The sequence below is a fragment of the Odocoileus virginianus genome, chromosome 1 (assembly GCF_023699985.2).
Source record: "Odocoileus virginianus isolate 20LAN1187 ecotype Illinois chromosome 1, Ovbor_1.2, whole genome shotgun sequence".
Classification (NCBI taxonomy): Eukaryota; Metazoa; Chordata; class Mammalia; order Artiodactyla; family Cervidae; genus Odocoileus; species Odocoileus virginianus.
In genome coordinates this window covers 6,346,487-6,364,110 of record NC_069674.1, presented here as the reverse complement: position 1 = coordinate 6,364,110, position 17,624 = coordinate 6,346,487, and the positions used below count along the sequence as shown (strand labels likewise).

At 46.4% G+C, this 17,624-nt stretch overlaps 1 protein-coding gene across 1 annotated transcript; it reads left to right on the top strand.

Annotated features, from left to right (window-relative positions):
- Window positions 1-432: 432 nt before the first annotated feature.
- GIMAP6 (GTPase, IMAP family member 6) lies at window positions 433-9,582 on the top strand. The gene is made up of 3 exons (XM_070456413.1): window positions 433-585; window positions 5,165-5,249; window positions 7,539-9,582. Exons 1-3 carry the CDS (start codon window positions 448-450, stop codon window positions 8,315-8,317), a joined length of 1,002 nt encoding a protein of 333 aa, XP_070312514.1. The 5' UTR covers window positions 433-447; the 3' UTR covers window positions 8,318-9,582.
- The last annotated feature ends 8,042 nt before the right edge of the window (window positions 9,583-17,624 follow it).

Here is a 17,624-nt window from a genome sequence, read left to right as displayed (position 1 = left end):
TAATTCCTCATATCAGATATTATCATGTCCGACTTTCAACAACATTGCAGGATGTGCTAAAGGCAGGAGAAAGCACAGAAAGCAAAGCTTAGACCCAGACTCTGATGTGACACAGATATTGGAATGTGTGTGGATATACACAAATATAGAAAGACACTAATTGTAATGAATCGACCGGTGTGGGGCTCATGGGATTATGGAGGTGACAAGTCTCAGGATCTAGGGTCAGCAAACTGGCGACCCTGGAGCCAATGGAGTGGCTGAAGGAAGAGCTGGGGGAGGGAGAGAGTCAGGGAGTATGCGTCATGATGGAGAAGACAGAGGATGTCTGCAGGAAGGGGAATTCTCAAAAAGGGAAAAAATCAGTAAAAAAAATCTATCTGCTGGCAGCACGTTTTCTGAAAGATCTGCTGCTTTGGTTTAAGCCTCTGAGTTCCACTTGTCCTAATGCAGGATAAAAGTAATAACAACAGTAGTGTTCCTGTTTCCCCTGTTGACGTTACCAGTGAAGTCACTCAGTCGTGTCCCACACCTGTGACCCCATGGACTGCAGCCTGCGGGCTCCTCTGTGCTGGGGTTTTCCAGGTGAGAACACTGGAGGGGGTCACCACCAGGCCTGCAGACAAGTGCAGCCCACAGAGCTTTCTGTCTGGGGTGGGGGGCCTGGCCGGGGGACTCCCCCACTTTCTCTTCCCTATTCTCATGGCTGACAGCTGTGCTCTTTTTTTTTTTTTTTCCATTTATTTTTATTAGTTGGAGGCTAATTACTTTACAATATTGTAGTGGTTTTTGCCATACATTGACATGAATCAGCCATGGATTTACATGTGTTCCCCATCCCGACCCCCCCCCCCCATGCCTCCCTCCCCATCCCATCCCTCTGGGTCTTCCCAGTGCACCAGCCCTGAGCACTTGTCTCATGCATCCAACCTGGGCTTGTAATCTGTTTCACTCTTGACAGTATACTTGTTTCAATGCTATTCTCTCAGACTATCCCACCCTCGCCTTCTCCCACAGAGTCCCAAAGTCTGTTTTGTACATCTGTGTCTCTTATCCTGTTTTGCATATATGGTTATTGTTACCATCTTTTAAAATTCCATATATATGCATTAGTACACTGCATTGGTCTTTATCTCTCTGTCTTACTTCACTCTGTACAATGGGCTCCAGTTTCATCCATCTCATTAGAACTGATTCAAATGAATTATCTTTAGTGGCTGAGTAATATTCCATTGTGTATATGTACAACAGCTTCCTTATCCATTCGTCTGCTGATGGGCATCTAGGTTGCTTCCATGTCCTGGGTATTATAAACAGTGCTGTGATGAACATTGGGGTGCACGTGTCTCTTTCAGATCTGGTTTCCTTGGTGTGTATGCCCAGAAGTGGGATTGCTGGGTCACATGGCAGTTCTATTTCCAGCTTCTTAAGAAATCTCCACACTGTTTTCCATAGTGGCTGTACTAGTTTGCATTCCCACCAACAGTGTAAGAGGGTTCCCTTTTCTCCACACCCTCTCCAGCATTTATTGCTTCTAGACTTTTGGATAGCAGCCATCCTGACTGGCATGTAATGGTACCTCATTGTGGTTTTGATTTGCATTTCTCTGATAATGAGTGATATTGAGCATCTTTTCATGTGTTTGTTAGCCATCTGTATGTCTTCTTTGGAGAAATGTCTGTTTAGTTCTTTGGTCCATTTTTTGATTGGGTCATTTATTTTCCTGGAATTGAGCTACAGGAGTTCCTTGTATATTTTTGAGATTAATCCTTTGTCTGTTGCTTCGTTTGCTATTATTTTCTCCCATTCTGAAGGCTGTCTTTTCACCTTGCTTATAGTTTCATACATTATGACCAAGTGGGCTTTATCCCAGGAATGCAAGGATTCTTTAATATCCACAAATCAATCAATGTAATACACCACATTAACAAATTGAAAGATAAAATCCATATGATTATCTCAATAGATGTGGGGAAAGCCTTTGACAAAATTCAACATCGATTTATGATGAAAACTCTCCAGAAAGCGGAATAGAAGGAACATACCTAAACATAATAAAATCTATATATGACAAACCCACAGCAAACATTATCCTCAATGGTGAAAAATTGAAAGCATTTCCCCTAAAGTTAGGAACAAGACAAGGGTGCCCACTCTCATCACTACTATTCAACATAGTTTTGGAAGTGTTGGCCACAGCAATCAGAGAAGAAAAAGAAATAAAAGGAATCCACATTGGAAAAGAGGAAGTAAAACGCTCTCTGTTTGCAGATGACATGATCCTCTACATAGAAAACCCTAAAGACTCTACCAGAAAATTACTAGAGCTAATCAATTAGTGCCTTAATGTTGCAGGATATAAAATTAATACACAGAAATCCCTTGCATTCCTATATGCTAACAATGAGAAAACAGAAAGAGAAATTAAGGAAAGAATACCATTGACCATTGCAACAAAAAGAATAAAATACTTAGGAGTATGTCTACCTAAAGAAACGAAAGACCTATATATAGAAAACTATAAAACACTGATGAAAGAAATCAAAGAGGACACAAATAGATGGAGAAATATACCATGTACATGGATTGGAAGAATCAATATTGTGAAAATGAGTATACGACCCAAAGCAATCTATAGATTCAATGCAATCCCTATCAAGCTACCAATGGTATTTTTCACAGAACTAGAACAAATAATTTCACAATTTGTATGGAAATACAAGAAAACCTCAAATAGCCAAAGCAATCTTGAGAAAGAAGAATGGAACTAGAGGAATCAACCTGCCTGACTTCAAGCTCTACTACAAAGCCACAGTCATCAAGATAGTATGGTACTGGCACAAAGACAGAAATATAGACCCATGGAACAGAATAGAAAGCCCAGAGATAAATCCATATACCTATAGACACCTTATCTTTGACAAAGGAGGTAAGGATATACAATGGAAAAAAGACAACCTCTTTAACAAGTGGTGCTGGGAAAACTGGTCAACCACCTGTAAAAGAATGAAACTAGAACACTTTCTAACACCATACACAAAAATAAACTCAAAATGGATTAAAGATATAAACGTAAGACCAGAAACTATAAAACTCCTAGAGGAGAATATAGGCAAAACACTCTCCGACATAAATCACAGCAGGATCCTCTATGACCCACATCCCAGAATTTTAGAAATAAAAGCAAAAATAAACAAATGGGACCTAATGAAACTTAAAAGCTTTTGCATGGCTGTGCTCTTAAACACAGTTCTTGGGCTGAGCTCCGGATCACGTATTACTAAAAACATATCCGCCATGTCCTCTGTGTGTGTGTACGTCTGGGGCAGTGTCACTGACGTCCTCCATTCAGCCTGCAGTGTGTTAGCTCTCAGAGGAGACGCAGAGTGTTCAGGAGAGCACGGCCCCAGGAGATGCCAGACACGGGTGTCCCTCCTGCCCCATGGACGATAGAGCAGTAAGTCCAAGGCTGTGGTGACCATGCCTGTGTGTGGGCGTCTGTGTGTGTGTGTACTGTGCTTGAGAGTGTGTTGTGGGGGTGCTGTGCACAGTGTGTTTGTGTGTGTATATGTTTGTATGTATAAGTGTGTGTTGTGTTGGTGTGTATCTGTGTGTTATGTGTGTTTATTCGTGTATAGATGAGTATATGTGTCTTACATTTGTATGTGTTGTATGTATATTTATATGTGTGTGTGTATGTTTGTGTGTGTGAGTGGTGTGTTGTGTGTGTGTATCTTTGTATGTCTGTGTTGTGAATATACGTGTGTGAGTGGTCTCTGTGTCTTATGTTTGTGTTTGTGTGCTGTGTATGTATGTTCATATGTTTGTGAGTAAATGTGTGTTCATGTGTGTTGTATGTGTGTGCTATGTTTGTACTTTTGTATGTGTATGTGTGTAAGTAGTGAATGTGTTGTGTTTGTGTGTATATTTTGTTTGTATGTTTGTGAGTGTGTGTGTGAGTACTGTATGTGCTGTGTTTGTGTGTATATTTTGTTTGTATGTTTGTGAGTGTGTGTGTGAGTAATGTATGAGTTGTGATTGTGTGTATATTTTGTATGTTTCTGAGTGTGTGTGAGTTGTGTATGTGTTGTGTTTGTGTGTATATTTTGTTTGTATGTTTGTGTGTGTGAGTTGTGTACGTGTTGTGTTTGTGTCTATATTTTGTTTGTATGTTTGCATGTTTGTGAGTGTGTGTGTGTGAGTGTATGTGTGAGAGTGTCTGTGAGTGCCCCTGTTTCAGGAGCAATGGGAGGAGTCAGGGGAGTCAGGAGGACCTTGCAGCCTTTGGGCTCTGCCTGGAGCTCCCTGCTTACCCTCGGGCAGGACGCTCTGAGTCTCACTTTTCTCCTGGGAAACCTCACAAGGAGACAGATCTGCTCCATGTTGAGACAAATACTGCGGCATGTGGCACACGTGACAGTGATGCCCTGTCGGGCAGGGTCTGGGGTGAGGTGGCCGGGGGCTGGGCAGTCAGCTCTCTGGGCCTGAGAGTGGGTGACAGGAGTTCCTGGTGGGAGACAGTGCCTTCCTTGGCAAAGAGGACTGTGAATTGCTCTAGAAAACGTAGTAAAATGTCCTGGAATCTTCCAGGGGGACAAGATCTCAGGAATGTGTAGTTTGGACTCAGCATCCACATCTCTGGGGACACGGAGGCCCCGGCAGCATGACCACTTGAGTCGGTGGCCTGGATCTGAGCGCCAAGTACCTGGGCTCCCGGCAGAACTGGCCCCATGTGGAGAGGGAGCCTGTGCATGTCTCCTGCCCACCTCACCCCCCAGCGCTCAGCCTCTGCAGCCCCCACTGCCAGGCTCCCCCCACAGATCGTTCTGGGCCCATGAGCCCCTCACCAGCCCCTCCAGCAACGTCCTGCTCACATCCACCCTGCACCCTGGCCACTGCTCCCAGGACAGTGTCTGTCAGGACGCGTCTCTGGTCATTTCTGCCCATCACAGAATCCCCCCTCCCAAGTGGAGACCACTTGCAGGGGAAGGAAGGGGGAAACAGGGTCCCTAAAGGAGGTAGCGGGTATCTCAGACGCCCCCTCACCGCGTCCCATGCCAACAAACCGATGCAAACAGCTTCCATGGATTAGAGAAAGGCAGAAGTCAGGAGCCCCTGAAAGCTCAGAGGAAACATCAGTAGACACATTATGGTTTCTTTCTAGATGGAGGAAGAAGAATTTGAAATCCTTCTCCCGGAGGAACCTGAAGAAGGCGCATCCCAGGATCCTTCTCCAGGGGGGTCTGGAGGTAAAACAACTTTCTAGCCAACATGGACTTGAGAGAGGTGGGGCCGGGGCCTGAGGAGCAGGAGGTGTGCTGGGAGGGGCAGCGGGAGTCCCCCCGGTCAGAGACTCGGCCACTGGGGTGGCCATCACAGGGCGTTTGGGTTGGGCCTCCCTTCACCCCAGCCAGACAGAAGGGAAGGGCCCCTGATGGTGCCGTGGCTCAAAGCAGGCGACAGACCACAGCCACTGCCCCTTCACTGAGTGGCAGGAAGGATGTGTTCGTGGGTGTGACAGACGGCTCGCCCCAGGCCCCGGGTGGGTGTCGCCCTGGCTCTGCTGTGAGACTCTCAGGACCACGGGGTCTGCAAAGCGCTAGTGAAGACATAGGATGCAGTCAAGGGCCTGCAGGTCTGGGCTCTGCCTTCCCAGGGGGCTCCCTCCCCCCAACAGCTGTTTCATCAGGGCCAGGGGCTTCGCTTTCATGGGCTCAACTTTCCATCTAACCTGGGGAGACAGAACTTAGGAATTTAGGAATGCTGGAAATCCATCACTTTCCTGGAAAAGGAATTGATTTGCAATTTATTATGCAGTTCCATGCAACTATGTTTTATTAGATGAACTTCAGTGGCCTGAGCCATTGGGAGAAAGCCATAATATTAAGCTGCATGGGAAAGTGATAATCCCAGTGTTCACACCTGATTTACCTTTTTTGCAGCAATCGGGGTTAAGTATTACTTTAAAATTTCTTTCTGTGCTCAATGTATTTGGCTTTTAAGTCCAAAGGCATGGCATGAGTGTCTCCAGGCTTGCCCAGACGGGAGACCACTGTCTTCCTCTAGCTATGCATCTGAGAGTACAGACGGACATTGCCCTTCCCTGCTTCTGTGGAACTTCCAGTCATTCACACAGGTCACCTGCAGAAGCTAGAAGGAGCCCATATCTTCCAGTCAGAGTTGGTGGGTGGGTCAGCCCACCAAGGCAGAAAGGCAGGAGAAACACAGCCCTGCTGGGGAGAGATGGAAGAAGATGGTGTCAGTCCTGGCCTCAAGAGGCTGAGGGCTCTGCACTGAGACACAGCAATGTCTTCCCTGGGAACAGGCTAGAAATCAGCTAGGGTTTGGTGCTTCTCTATGTGCTTTGGGTCCTGGGACCTGCAAGGCCAGGAGAAGGGAATTCCCTTTGTGCCCTCCAGCCGTGGTCATTTCTAAAATCTGGATGTGAGGTCCTCAGTATTAGATGGACATGAAACATCTACTCACAGCTGATGGTTCTGATATTCTCCTGGGTGAGGGTGTCCAGCCCAAACTTCAACGGTGGAGCTTAGGACTGGGACCCAGTGTGAGCTGTGCTGTGGAGCTGGGGGTCTGGCTGAAAGGACCCCACCCTCACAACACTCCTTGTTGGGCAAAGTGAAGGTAATGTGGTGTGTTCGATCACGGCAGGGAGAGGACACAGAGGCCATGTGCTTCAAGCTTCACCCTCTTCCTGGGAAGGGTCTCCAACCAGAGGGACTTGAGGAAGCTCAGGCTCCCAGTTCATGAGGGGATGATCCCACCTGGTGGGAATAGGTAGCCCTTCAAAATAGAAGCATAAAATGTGGTGTTCTGCCATATGATCCTGTAATTCCACTTCTGGGGAAAATACCCTATAGAGTTAAAACAGATAGTGAATATATGTGCTCTGAGGTGGATAGCAGCATTATTCACAATAGCAAAAAGTGGAAACAACCCCCCAACTCCATATATATATGAATAAACACAATGTGGTCTACACCTACAGTGGAATATTATTCAGCCTTAAAAAGGAAGGCAATCTGACACTTGCTCCAAAGTGAATGAACCTTGAACACAAAGTCAATAAGCCAGACACAGTAGGGCAAAAATTGCCTGATTCCAGTAATGTGTGGTCCTTAGAACAGTCAAACACATGGAGACAGAAAGAGCAATGGATGTCAGGTGTTGAGGGAGGAAGGATGGGGCATTAGTGTTTAATGGGGACAGGGTGTCATTCGGGAAGATGGAAAGTTCTTGAGACGCCCAAGTGATGACTGCCCAGGAATGTGAATGTACGGAAGGCTACACCTAAACATGGTTCAAACAGTACATTTTATATTATGTATTTTGTACCTTATTTTTCCCAAAAATATTCAGAAAAGAGAAAAGGAAGGAAAACATGTGAACCTAGGGCATATCTCCGATGCAGACGCTGGTCTTCTTTGTCTTGCCCCCACCCGGACCATCTGCCCCCAGGGGAGGCTAAAGCGGGGGTCGGGCTCTAACCGCGGCCCCCCACCTTCTCTTGATGCTTCCAGGGCAGCGCGGGGATGAAGGGACCCCGCAGACGCTGAGGCTCATCCTGGTTGGAAAATCCGGGAGCGGGAAAAGCGCCACGGGAAACAGCATCCTCGGGAGGAGAGTGTTCGAGTCCAAGCTCAGCGCTCGCCCGGTGACCCAGGCCTTCCAGCAGGGGCGCCGCGCGTGGGAGGGGAGGGAGCTGCAGGTCATCGACACGCCCGACATCCTGTCCCGCTGGGAGGCGCCGCGGGGGACCGCTCAGGGCGTTGGCGAGGCCGGCGCCCGCTCCCCGCCGGAGCCGCACGCCGTGCTCCTGGTGACACAGCTCGGCCGGTTCACCGAGGAGGACCAGCAGGTGGCCAGGCGCCTCGAGGAGGTGTTCGGGGCCGGCATCCTGGCCCGCACCGTCCTGGTGTTCACGCGGAACGAAGACCTGGACGGCGGCTTGCTGGGGACATTCCTGCGGGAGACCGACAACCGAGCGCTGGACGAGCTGGACGCGGTCTGCGCGCGGCGACACTGTGGCTTCAACAACAAGGGGGCCGGAGCCGAGCTGGAGGCCCAGCTGAGGGAGCTCATGGGGCACGTCGAAGGGGTCCTGTGGGAGCACGAGGGCCGCGCCTACAGCCTCCCGGCTGCCCCTCAGCCCCGCGCCGCGCCCCGCGAGAGCTGGGGCCTCTGGCGGCCCGGCGCCGAGGAGGGGCGCAGGGACCAGGCCTGGCTGCGGGGCCTGCGCCGCATCCTGGAGGAGCCCGAGCAAGCTGGAGGCCAGCTCCCGCCGAGCGGGCCCACATGAGCCACACGCCTCCGCGGCTTCCTGCCTCCGGCTCCCAGACCCCTCCCTTGCCCGCTCCATCCCAGGAGTCCCTGGCCCCTCCTGACTCCAGGGCAGCGTCTGGTTAGGCGGGAGGAGGTGGGTGGGCTCCTGAGTTCTCAGGTCCTTCATCACACCTTCCAGAACACAGGGGCCCTCCTGCTCTGCGCCCCCCGCCCACCCTCACGTGTCTCTGGCGTTCCCTCTCTGCAACAGACCTCTGAGAGAAGCCAAGCCTCCTGAGGCGGGCCTGTGCTCCCTTCTGAGGTGGGACCCCTGCAGCATCCCGGCCACTGGAGGCTCGGCTTATAACTCGATGCAGATCAGCGTGGAATGTGGACCGGGCAACTCTGCGTCTCTTGGGCTGTGTCCTTGCCTGTTAAGAGGGCAGGCACGATGGCTTTTAGGGCCCAGCGCCATGTGGGGCAGGACAGGCTCTGGGCTGGGGAGGAGAAGGCAACTAGAAACGGGGGAGGGCCGCAAGGAGCTGCTCTTGATTCGCTCTTGAGAGAGGCCACCACCCGCAGCAAGGGAGCCCCATGGGAAGGAGCGGGACAGGACAGGGGTGTCCAGGGGCCAGATCTGCTCAGGAAACGGGCCTAGACCTGGCTGCAGGACACGGACCGCCCGGAGGTCCAAGCGGACTTGGGCAGCGGAGGAGCTCTTCCCAGGGAGGCCTGGACAAGGGAGGTCACACACCTGGCATCGCCCCTCTGATGCCCACCCTCCCACATGGAGAGCAGAGAGGAGACTTCCAGCCCCGCCTGTGCCTGACCTGCAACCAGTCCCTTCTCCCCTGAGAGAGGGGAGAAAGCGAGCAGCGTCTGGGCGTGTATGCGGGTTCCCCAGCCAGGTGTTTGGGGGTGTAGAATGGAGGGAGGAAGGAAGAAAGGGAAGCTGCAAAGAAAGAAGTAGGAGACCAGGTGAACGTCCTCGGGAGCAGCCTGCGGGCCTGGAAGAGTCCTGCAACTCGGGTGTCATCGCGTCCTCACCCAGAGGACCCTGAGAAAGCTGGAGCAGGTCTTTAGCTACAAGGGTCTTGAGTCAGAACAGAGACACATCGGAGTATGCTTAAGTTAGCCTTTGTGCCAGACTATTTACTAAGTAGGTGATCCATCTCCTGCTGAACTGAAACATAGCAGTTATCGTATGTTAAATTTTCATATTCTGTATGGTTTCTGTGAGAATTTTTGCCTCTTCTTGTCTTCCATCTTCTCAACGCCTATATGAATAAAGTATTGACTTGATTTCTGTGGCTTTGATTGTAAAGTGAACTCTCCTCCCCACCCCCGATTTCCTCCCCAGTCACCATTTTGTATTTCTTTTGTTATGTTCAGGCATTTATTCTTCTGTGTGAAAATTAAAATTACTTGTTGAGTTTTCTAAAAAGAACATTGTTGTTATTCCAGTTGGAATTGTCTTATGTCTATGTATTGAATTTGGGAGAATTGGAAGCAAGATAAGTCAGACAGAGAAGGACAAGTACTGTGTAATATGTGGAATCTAAAAAGTCAAACCTGTTTAAAAAAGGAAGAGAATGATGGTTACCAAGAAGTGGAGGCACAGGGGATAAGATTGGTGGTGTTTTAGGGTGCAAACTTGTCACAAGCACTAAAAAGCCATAGAGGTCTAAAGTACAGTAGATTGAATATAAGCAATAATATTGTAGTATAAGTTTGTGATGTGCTAAAGATTGTTAAAATGGCAACCAAACTATGATACACCAGTCTACCCAAGTAACACTCAGCACACCTTAAATTTACACAATGTGAAAAGAACAAATTTAAAATCACATTTAAAATCTGAAACAAAAAAAAAGTAGGAGAATCTGTAATTCTTCAAGGATAAGTGAAATAAGGTGTTTCTAAGTGAATAGACCCATTACTTTATAGCCACTGATTTAATAGCTAAATCATTCACATTTCCTTTAAGATAAGAAGATAAATATCTTTAACTTAGGTACTTTTGTTTTAACCCTGTTGGCTTAATTGATCTCATCCTAGAAAATACAAGTATTGCCAAATGACAAGCACTGTCACTCACAAAGGTGAAATGGCAAGTCACTCAAAACATGTCATTCATTAAAAATTCTAAAGGAATTGCTTAAAATTACATGGAATATGGGGTTCTCTCTCCTTTGTTACTAAAAGTCAAGGAAAATCCCTCCCACAACATTTCAGAAGGAGGGGGAGTTGTTGCTTCACACCATCACTCCCTGAGCATCAGAGAACAGGGCAGGCATTGTTGGTTTATTCTGGAAATCCCATGGTCTGTGTACCAGAAAGAAAGAGGTGCTGTGGATGGTGTCATGGGTAGGGGAAGGAGAGGGGGTTGTTTTGGCCAAAGTTGTGAAAATAGTGACCTTGGGAATTCATTATTCTAAAAAAAAATCCCTACACTGGAGCAAAGCATGAAAGAGAGAGATCTGGAGAATCCAATGTGATCAGTGAGTCCGTGGGCTGCTTCCTCCTTGGTGGGTCAAAGCAGTGGCTAAAAATCTCAGGGAAGTTTTCCAGCTCTGAATTCTCCTGTAATAACTTTCATACACTCTGTAGAAAATTAAAAATCATGAGAGTTTTTAAACAAATGTTGGAAGACACTGCGAGGTGACCAAGGACAAGGAGAGGCTGTAGGGAACCTGACGCCTCACTCAGGACCATGTGGCCATCACATGTTCGTGGTTCCCCCGAGCACACGTCCCCATCCTGCTGATCCAGGGAGGTCCCTCAAGCAGAAATTCACAGGGACCTGAGTGTAAGAGGATGGAGTTTGGGGGCCGCCAGAGAGGGTAGATGTTGATGGAGAACTCCCACAGAGCGGCATGGGTGGGAGCATGAGAAATTCTGCATAAAAATGCCCTTCAAGTCTTTGGATGAACCAGGAATTGTGGTCTCTAAAGGGTCCAATCACGATGGTGTGATCACTCACCTAGAGCCAGACATCCTGGAATGTGAAGTCAAGTGGGCCTTAGGAAGCATCACTACGAACAAAGCTAGTGGAGGTGATGGAATTCCAGTTGAGCTATTTCAAATCCTGGAAGATGATGCTGTGAAAGTGCTGCACTCAATATGCCAGCAAATTTGGAAAACTCAGCAGTGGCCACAGGACTGGAAAAGGTCAGTTTTCATTCCAATCCCAAAGAAAGGTAATGCCAAAAAATGCTCAAACTACCACACAATTGCACTCATCTCACACGCTAGTAAAGTAATGCTCGAAATTCTCCAAGCCAGGCTTCAGTAATACGTGAATCGTGAACTTCCAGATGTTCAAGCTGATTTTAGAAAAGGCAGAGGAACAAGAGATCAAATTGTCAACATTCGCTGGATAATTAAAAAAGCCAGAGAGTTCCAGAATGAGGTCTCTCTAGAGTGAGAAGTGTATGGCAAATCCACCCCAGCTCCTATGGTATGTGCTGCTAGTCATCAGCTCACTAGCATTTGTCCCCTCCTCATTACTAACAAAACTACAATTTTGCTTGTCACAGCAACAGAAAATTCAGTAAAATACTGAATTGTACTGTGTTTCTTGTAGCTGGGGTAACCATATGGCAAAGAGGTGGTAGAAGAAGCCCTGTGGGTTGGCTTTGCTTTTGCAATAGAAGTGCCATCCTGTCTTCCTTCTTGTGTCTGTGTTCTTTCTGCCTGCAATTCTGACATGAGGCTGAAGCTGAAGCAGCCATCTTGCCACTCTGAGGACAGAAGTTACCAGAAACGGTGGGAAGAAAAAATCAAGTTCTTAGGATTGTTACATCAGCTCTGGAGTACCAGCCAGTAAACTCCTTGTATCAAAATGGAATCCTTTGTTAAGCTACTTTGGTGAAGCTGTATTTCCTGCAGCCACATGAAATATCACCCTCTAGCTGATATTCCAGGGCTAAATGAGAGTCACTGCCTGACAAGCCACAGAGAACGTAGACCATCTGGAGCTGTGGTCAAGTCAGTTGAGGAGCCCCTGAAAGGGCACTGCCTGGAGTGAGAAATAAACTCACTGGGTGCCTTTACACCAGCTTGTGGGCTTTCTTGTTGGGGACCATCAGGCTTTCAGAGGCTTGACACACATGAGACATCACCCAGCAAGTAGGGGAGACAGAGGCTGAGGTGGAGACCCCATACGTACGTGCACGTGTGTGTGCTCAGGTGTGTCCGATCTTTGTGACTCTATGGACTGTAGCCCTCCATCCATGGTGTTTTCCAGGTAAGAATACTGAAGTGGGTTTCCATTCCCTTCTCCAGGGGATCTTCCCAACCCAGGGATCGAATCTGTATCTCCTGCATTGACAGGCAGTTTCTTTACAACCAGCACCACCTGGGAAGCCTGGAGAACTCCCTTTCTTCACAAACCAGTGTCATGTAAGGCATCTAAAGTCCATGGGAGGAAATAAATAAATTGGTTGCAGAAAGTGTCTGAGTCATCTACATGGAAACTGAACACTATCTAAAGGTGCTCTTCCCCCACTCCCAAGTCTTTACTGAACTTGTTATAGTATTGTTTCTGTTTTATGTTTTGGTTTTTTGCCTGCAAGTCATGTGGGATCTTTAGCTCCCCTGCCAGGGATCAAACCCGAACCACCTGCATTGGAAGACAACGTCTTAACCACTGGACCACCAGGGAAGTCCCTAAAGGGGCTCTTTAACACATCAGATTGGACTGGTTTTTACATGAGAGCAGACATTTAATTCTGTGCTTTCTCTGGAAATAATGGATAAGACCTAGGAAAGATTATGAAATTTTAGACAATGGAAACATATACCTTTTCTTTCTATTCCCTAAACGTAGTATATGTTTAATTTTGCCACAGAGGCCGTTTCCTGTGGATTCGAAATTGTTTCTCAGGGAGTGACTCACTTATAGTCTCAGAGGACTCGTTTCCATACACTTGTTCAAAACGTTAGGTCTGTAAAGGTAACTACTACCACAAGAGGAATTAAAGCTAAACAACATTTTCTTATCTCATTATCTTTTCTCACAAATCTTATATCAACAATACGAAGCTTAAGAAGAGTTCAACTCAGTTCAATTGCCCAGTCATGTCCAACTCTTTGAAACCCCATGGACTGCAGCACACCAGGCTTCCCTGTCCGTCAGCAACTCCTGAAGTTTTCTCAAACTCATGTTCATCGAGTCAGTGATGCCATCCAATCATCTCATCCTCTGTCATCCCCTTCTCCTCCTGCCTTCAATCTTTCCCAGCATCAGGGTCTTTTCAAATGAGTCAATTCTTTGCATCAGGTGGCCAAAGTATTGGAGTTTCAGCTTCAGCATCAGTTCTTCCAATGAATATTCAGGACTGGTTTCCTTTAGGATGGACTGGTTTGATCTCCTTGCAGTCCAAGTGACTTTAAAGAGTCTTCTCCAAAATCACAGTTCAAAAGCATCAATTCTTCAGTGCTCAGCTTTCTTTATAGTCCAAATCTCACATCCATACATGACTACTGGAAAAACCATAGCTTTGACTAGATGGACTTTGTTGGCAAAATAATATCTCTGCTTTTTAATGTGATATCTAGTTTGGCCATAACTTTTCTTCTAAGGAGCAAGCATCTTTTAATTTCATGGCTGCAGTCACCATCTGTAGTGGTTTTGAAGCCCCCTCCCAAAAATGTCATCACTTCCCCACCTATTTGCCATGAAGTGATGGGACTGGTTGCTATGATGTTAGTCTTTTGAAGGTTAAGTTTTAAGTCAACTTTTTCACTCTCCTCTTTCACTTTTCATCAAGAGGCTCTTTAGTTCTTCATTTTTCTGATCATAATGAGATAAAACCAGAAATTACTTCTGGGAAAATGTGCTTCTATCTGGAAACCAAAAGCGCACATTGTATTAAACAACTCTTGTTGAAAACAAAAATACAAACTGAGTCTTTAGAATTTCTTAAAGATTACAATAATGAAAACACTAAATATCAGAAGCTGTAGGTGTCATTGAAATAAGTAATCAGAGTAAAATGCATTGCATCAAAAGCTTTTTCAATAAAAGTAAAAGAAAGAAAGGACTTCCCTGGTGGCTCAGCTGGTAAAGAATCTGCCTGCAATGTTGGGAGACCTGGGTTCAATCCCTGGGTTGGGAAAATGCCCTGGAGAAGGGAAAGGCTACTCACTCTGGTATTCCGGCCTGAACAATTCCATGGACTGTAGTCCATGGGTTGCAAAGAGTTGGACTTGAGTGAGCTACTTTCACTTTCACTTTCAAAAGAAAGAAAATAAATTCTCACTTAAAAAAAAACTGGAAAAAGTGAAGTAAGGTAAATTAAAACTAAGTACAAAAGACAAAACTTTATGTATTAGCAAATAGATGCCAACATCATCATTAAGAATGTGATACTTCATGACCAAGAGGGATAGAAAACAAAGAGGTTGGTTGAATATTGGGAAATCTATTAATGTCATTCACTCAATTATTTTCATGGATGACTGTTTAAAGTCTTTAATAAAATTCAATAGCCATTCATGATAAAACCCCCAAGAAAATAGTGATTTGGGGATACTTGCTTAATATGATTACACCACACACACACACACACACACACACACACACACAAAATACTTGTAATATCATGCTGTAGTTCAGCTGCTATCTTACTTGACTTATTCGGAAACACTCAGGGTGGGTTCGATCCCTGGGAAGATCCTTTGGAGTAGGAAATGACAACCCACCCAAGTGTGCTAGCCTGGAAAACTCCATGGACAGAGGAGCCTGGTGGGCTGCAGGCCATAGGGTTTCAAAGAGTCTGACACAACTGCGCGGACACACGCATGCACAAATGAAGACATTCCCAGGAAGAAAGCAAGCGTTCCCACCCAGTACTATTCAATGCTATAAAGGAGGTTTTAGCAAACAAAGAGCAATCAATTAGGGGCATAAGAATACACGGAGGCGAGCACGGCCCTGTGGGGCTCCTGCGCACAAGGCCTTTGTGTCCCCCCTCTCTCTGATCACAGGAAACAGCCTTCACTCAGCCTCCATGACCTTCCCTGATCTCCAGTGGGCAGATTCAAGTGGCTGTCAGTTAGGGAAGGAAGGAACTGGGAAACCAGAGAAACAGTCAAGAGGAGCCTTGGGGTAAGGTTTTGCTTCCCCATCCAATGAGACACACAATAATGCCTTTGCACTTGTTTACAGATACTGAAACCCATCCTGGTAGCCGAAGTTAACGATTAACCATGGTATGCTGCCCACAGCGTGTAGACCCTAGACTGGTTGGACCTGAAGGTTGATGATGCTGACTCCTGCTTACCTCACCATCAACCCATCAGAAGATTGTCCAAAAGCTGATCACACCCTCTTTGGACAATAAAACTTCTCACTGTCTTCCCCAAGTGGGGATAGAGGACTTTGAGGACATGAGCTCGCTGTGTTCCCTTTTGCCTGGCAAATCAATGAAACTCTCCTTTTCTATCCAAAACTCTGTTTCCAAGATTTGACTCAGCACTGGCGTACAGAGAAGCTGAGCCTTCTGTGGTGACCCAAGGACAACAGAGCAGATAAAACCAAGGTGGGTCTTGGAATGCAGGAACAGAAAAACCAGACCCTTATCATCCTTCCTTCTCCCATGTTGTAACTATTAATGGATTTCGGGTCCTCCTGAGCAGGATAACCTGTCTCCCCTCCTACCCCATAGGGAGAAGGCATTTGCTTTACTCTTCCCCCCCACCCAGTATATGTGACTCATCCAGTCAGCAAATGACCTGCAAGACCCCTATCCCACTCCTTGTACTCTGGGTATAAAAGTAGACTAAGGACCCCTGTTTAACATCAGTTCTCTCTTGAGCTGGCCCGCTGTTCTAACAGTGTCTCCCACTCTAATAAACCTTATTTCCCTCTTATTCTGTCTCATGTCTGGAAATTCTTTTCCAACCTGTGCCCGGACCACGGCACCTTCTGCATCATAAGTGAAGGAGAAGTGAGAAGCTGGGATACATCTGTAAGATGGAACGCTACTCAGCAATAAAGGAGAACAAGCTCTTGGCAATACAACTTGAATGATTCCCCAAATCATTATGCTAAGTGAATGAAGTCAGTCTCAAAAGGGACTTTGTTTTCCTTATCTTTAGATTCTCAGTGTCTAGTATAAAACCTACCAGCCAGTGCAAACAACCAATCAACATCAATAAATAGATGAATAGGCACAAACTTCCAAAACTCTTGAGAGAAGAAAATAAGTTTCATTCTTCTATTATATTAATCACAGGGGCATAGTATTAATCACAATGCATAGTATGAAACTGTCTGCCTTCTACCCTGGGAAGCAATGGGCAATACTGCTGTCAGGATATGTCACATGGGCTCCTCTTCTCTGTGATGCTCAAGAGCAGAACCAGTTTTACATTTTTAGGGGAAATTTAAGGATTGGAATTTGAGGATTTTGGAGGCAGTTCTTCCTGGGTTACTAGATCATTTTTGCAAAAGTCCCAATTGTCTTATCTCGGGCAAGTTATTTAAGCTTTCTATGTTTTGATATCCCCCTCTATGATAGAAGGTAAATGATCATAAATAAATAATTCCTGGAGAATTGGGAGAATTAGAAAAGGCACTTAAAGTACTCAGGACAGTGTCGGGCACACAGGAAGCACCTGGAAGTTGATAGCTGTGATGATCACCTGTTCATTTTACAGAGGAGGGAGCAGAAATCCAGATGTGGTTAAGGACTTGCCAGAGGTTACAGTAAGAGTGGCAGAATCAACTGTGTTTGTGCAAGTCACAACTGCTTTAAGCCTCTGTCACCTGAACTGCAAAATGAGGGGATTGGACAACGTCTTCTCTAGAGAGCTTCCAGTTCTACAGTTCTCATTCTACTAATTGGCACCCTAGAACTTAAAGAACTAATTTACCTGCCTGAATGGTCTAGTGGTTCCCCCTACGTTCTTCAATTTGAGCTTGAATTTGGCAATAAGGAGTTCATGATCTGAGCCACAGTCAGCTCCCGGTCTTGTTTTTGCTGGCTCTATAAAGCTTCTCCATCTTTGGCTGCAAAGAATATAATCAATCTGATTTCAGTATTGACCATCTGGTGATGTCCATGTATAGAGTCTTCTCTTGTGTTGTTGGAAGAGGGTGTTTGCTATGAACAGTGTGTTCTCTTGGGAAAACTCTGTTAGCCTTTGACCTGTTTCATTTTGTACTCCAAGGCCAAATTAGCCTGTTACTCCAGGTATCTTTTGACGTCCTACTTTTGCATTCCAGTCCCCTACAATGAAAAGGACATCTTTTTTTGGGTGTTAGTTCTAGAAGGTCCTGGAGGTCTTCAGAGAACCTTTCAACTTCAGCTTCTTCAGTGTTACTGGTCGGGGCA

Coding starts and splice junctions, on each gene's coding strand:
- GIMAP6 (XM_070456413.1), top strand. CDS start 448: ATGCAGGATAAAAGTAATAACAACAGTAGTGTTCCTGTTTCCCCTGTT. Junction 586..5,164: donor TCTGTGCTGGGGTTTTCCAG/GTGAGAACACTG, acceptor GTTTCTTTCTAG/ATGGAGGAAGAAGAATTTGA. Junction 5,250..7,538: donor TTCTCCAGGGGGGTCTGGAG/GTAAAACAACTT, acceptor TGATGCTTCCAG/GGCAGCGCGGGGATGAAGGG.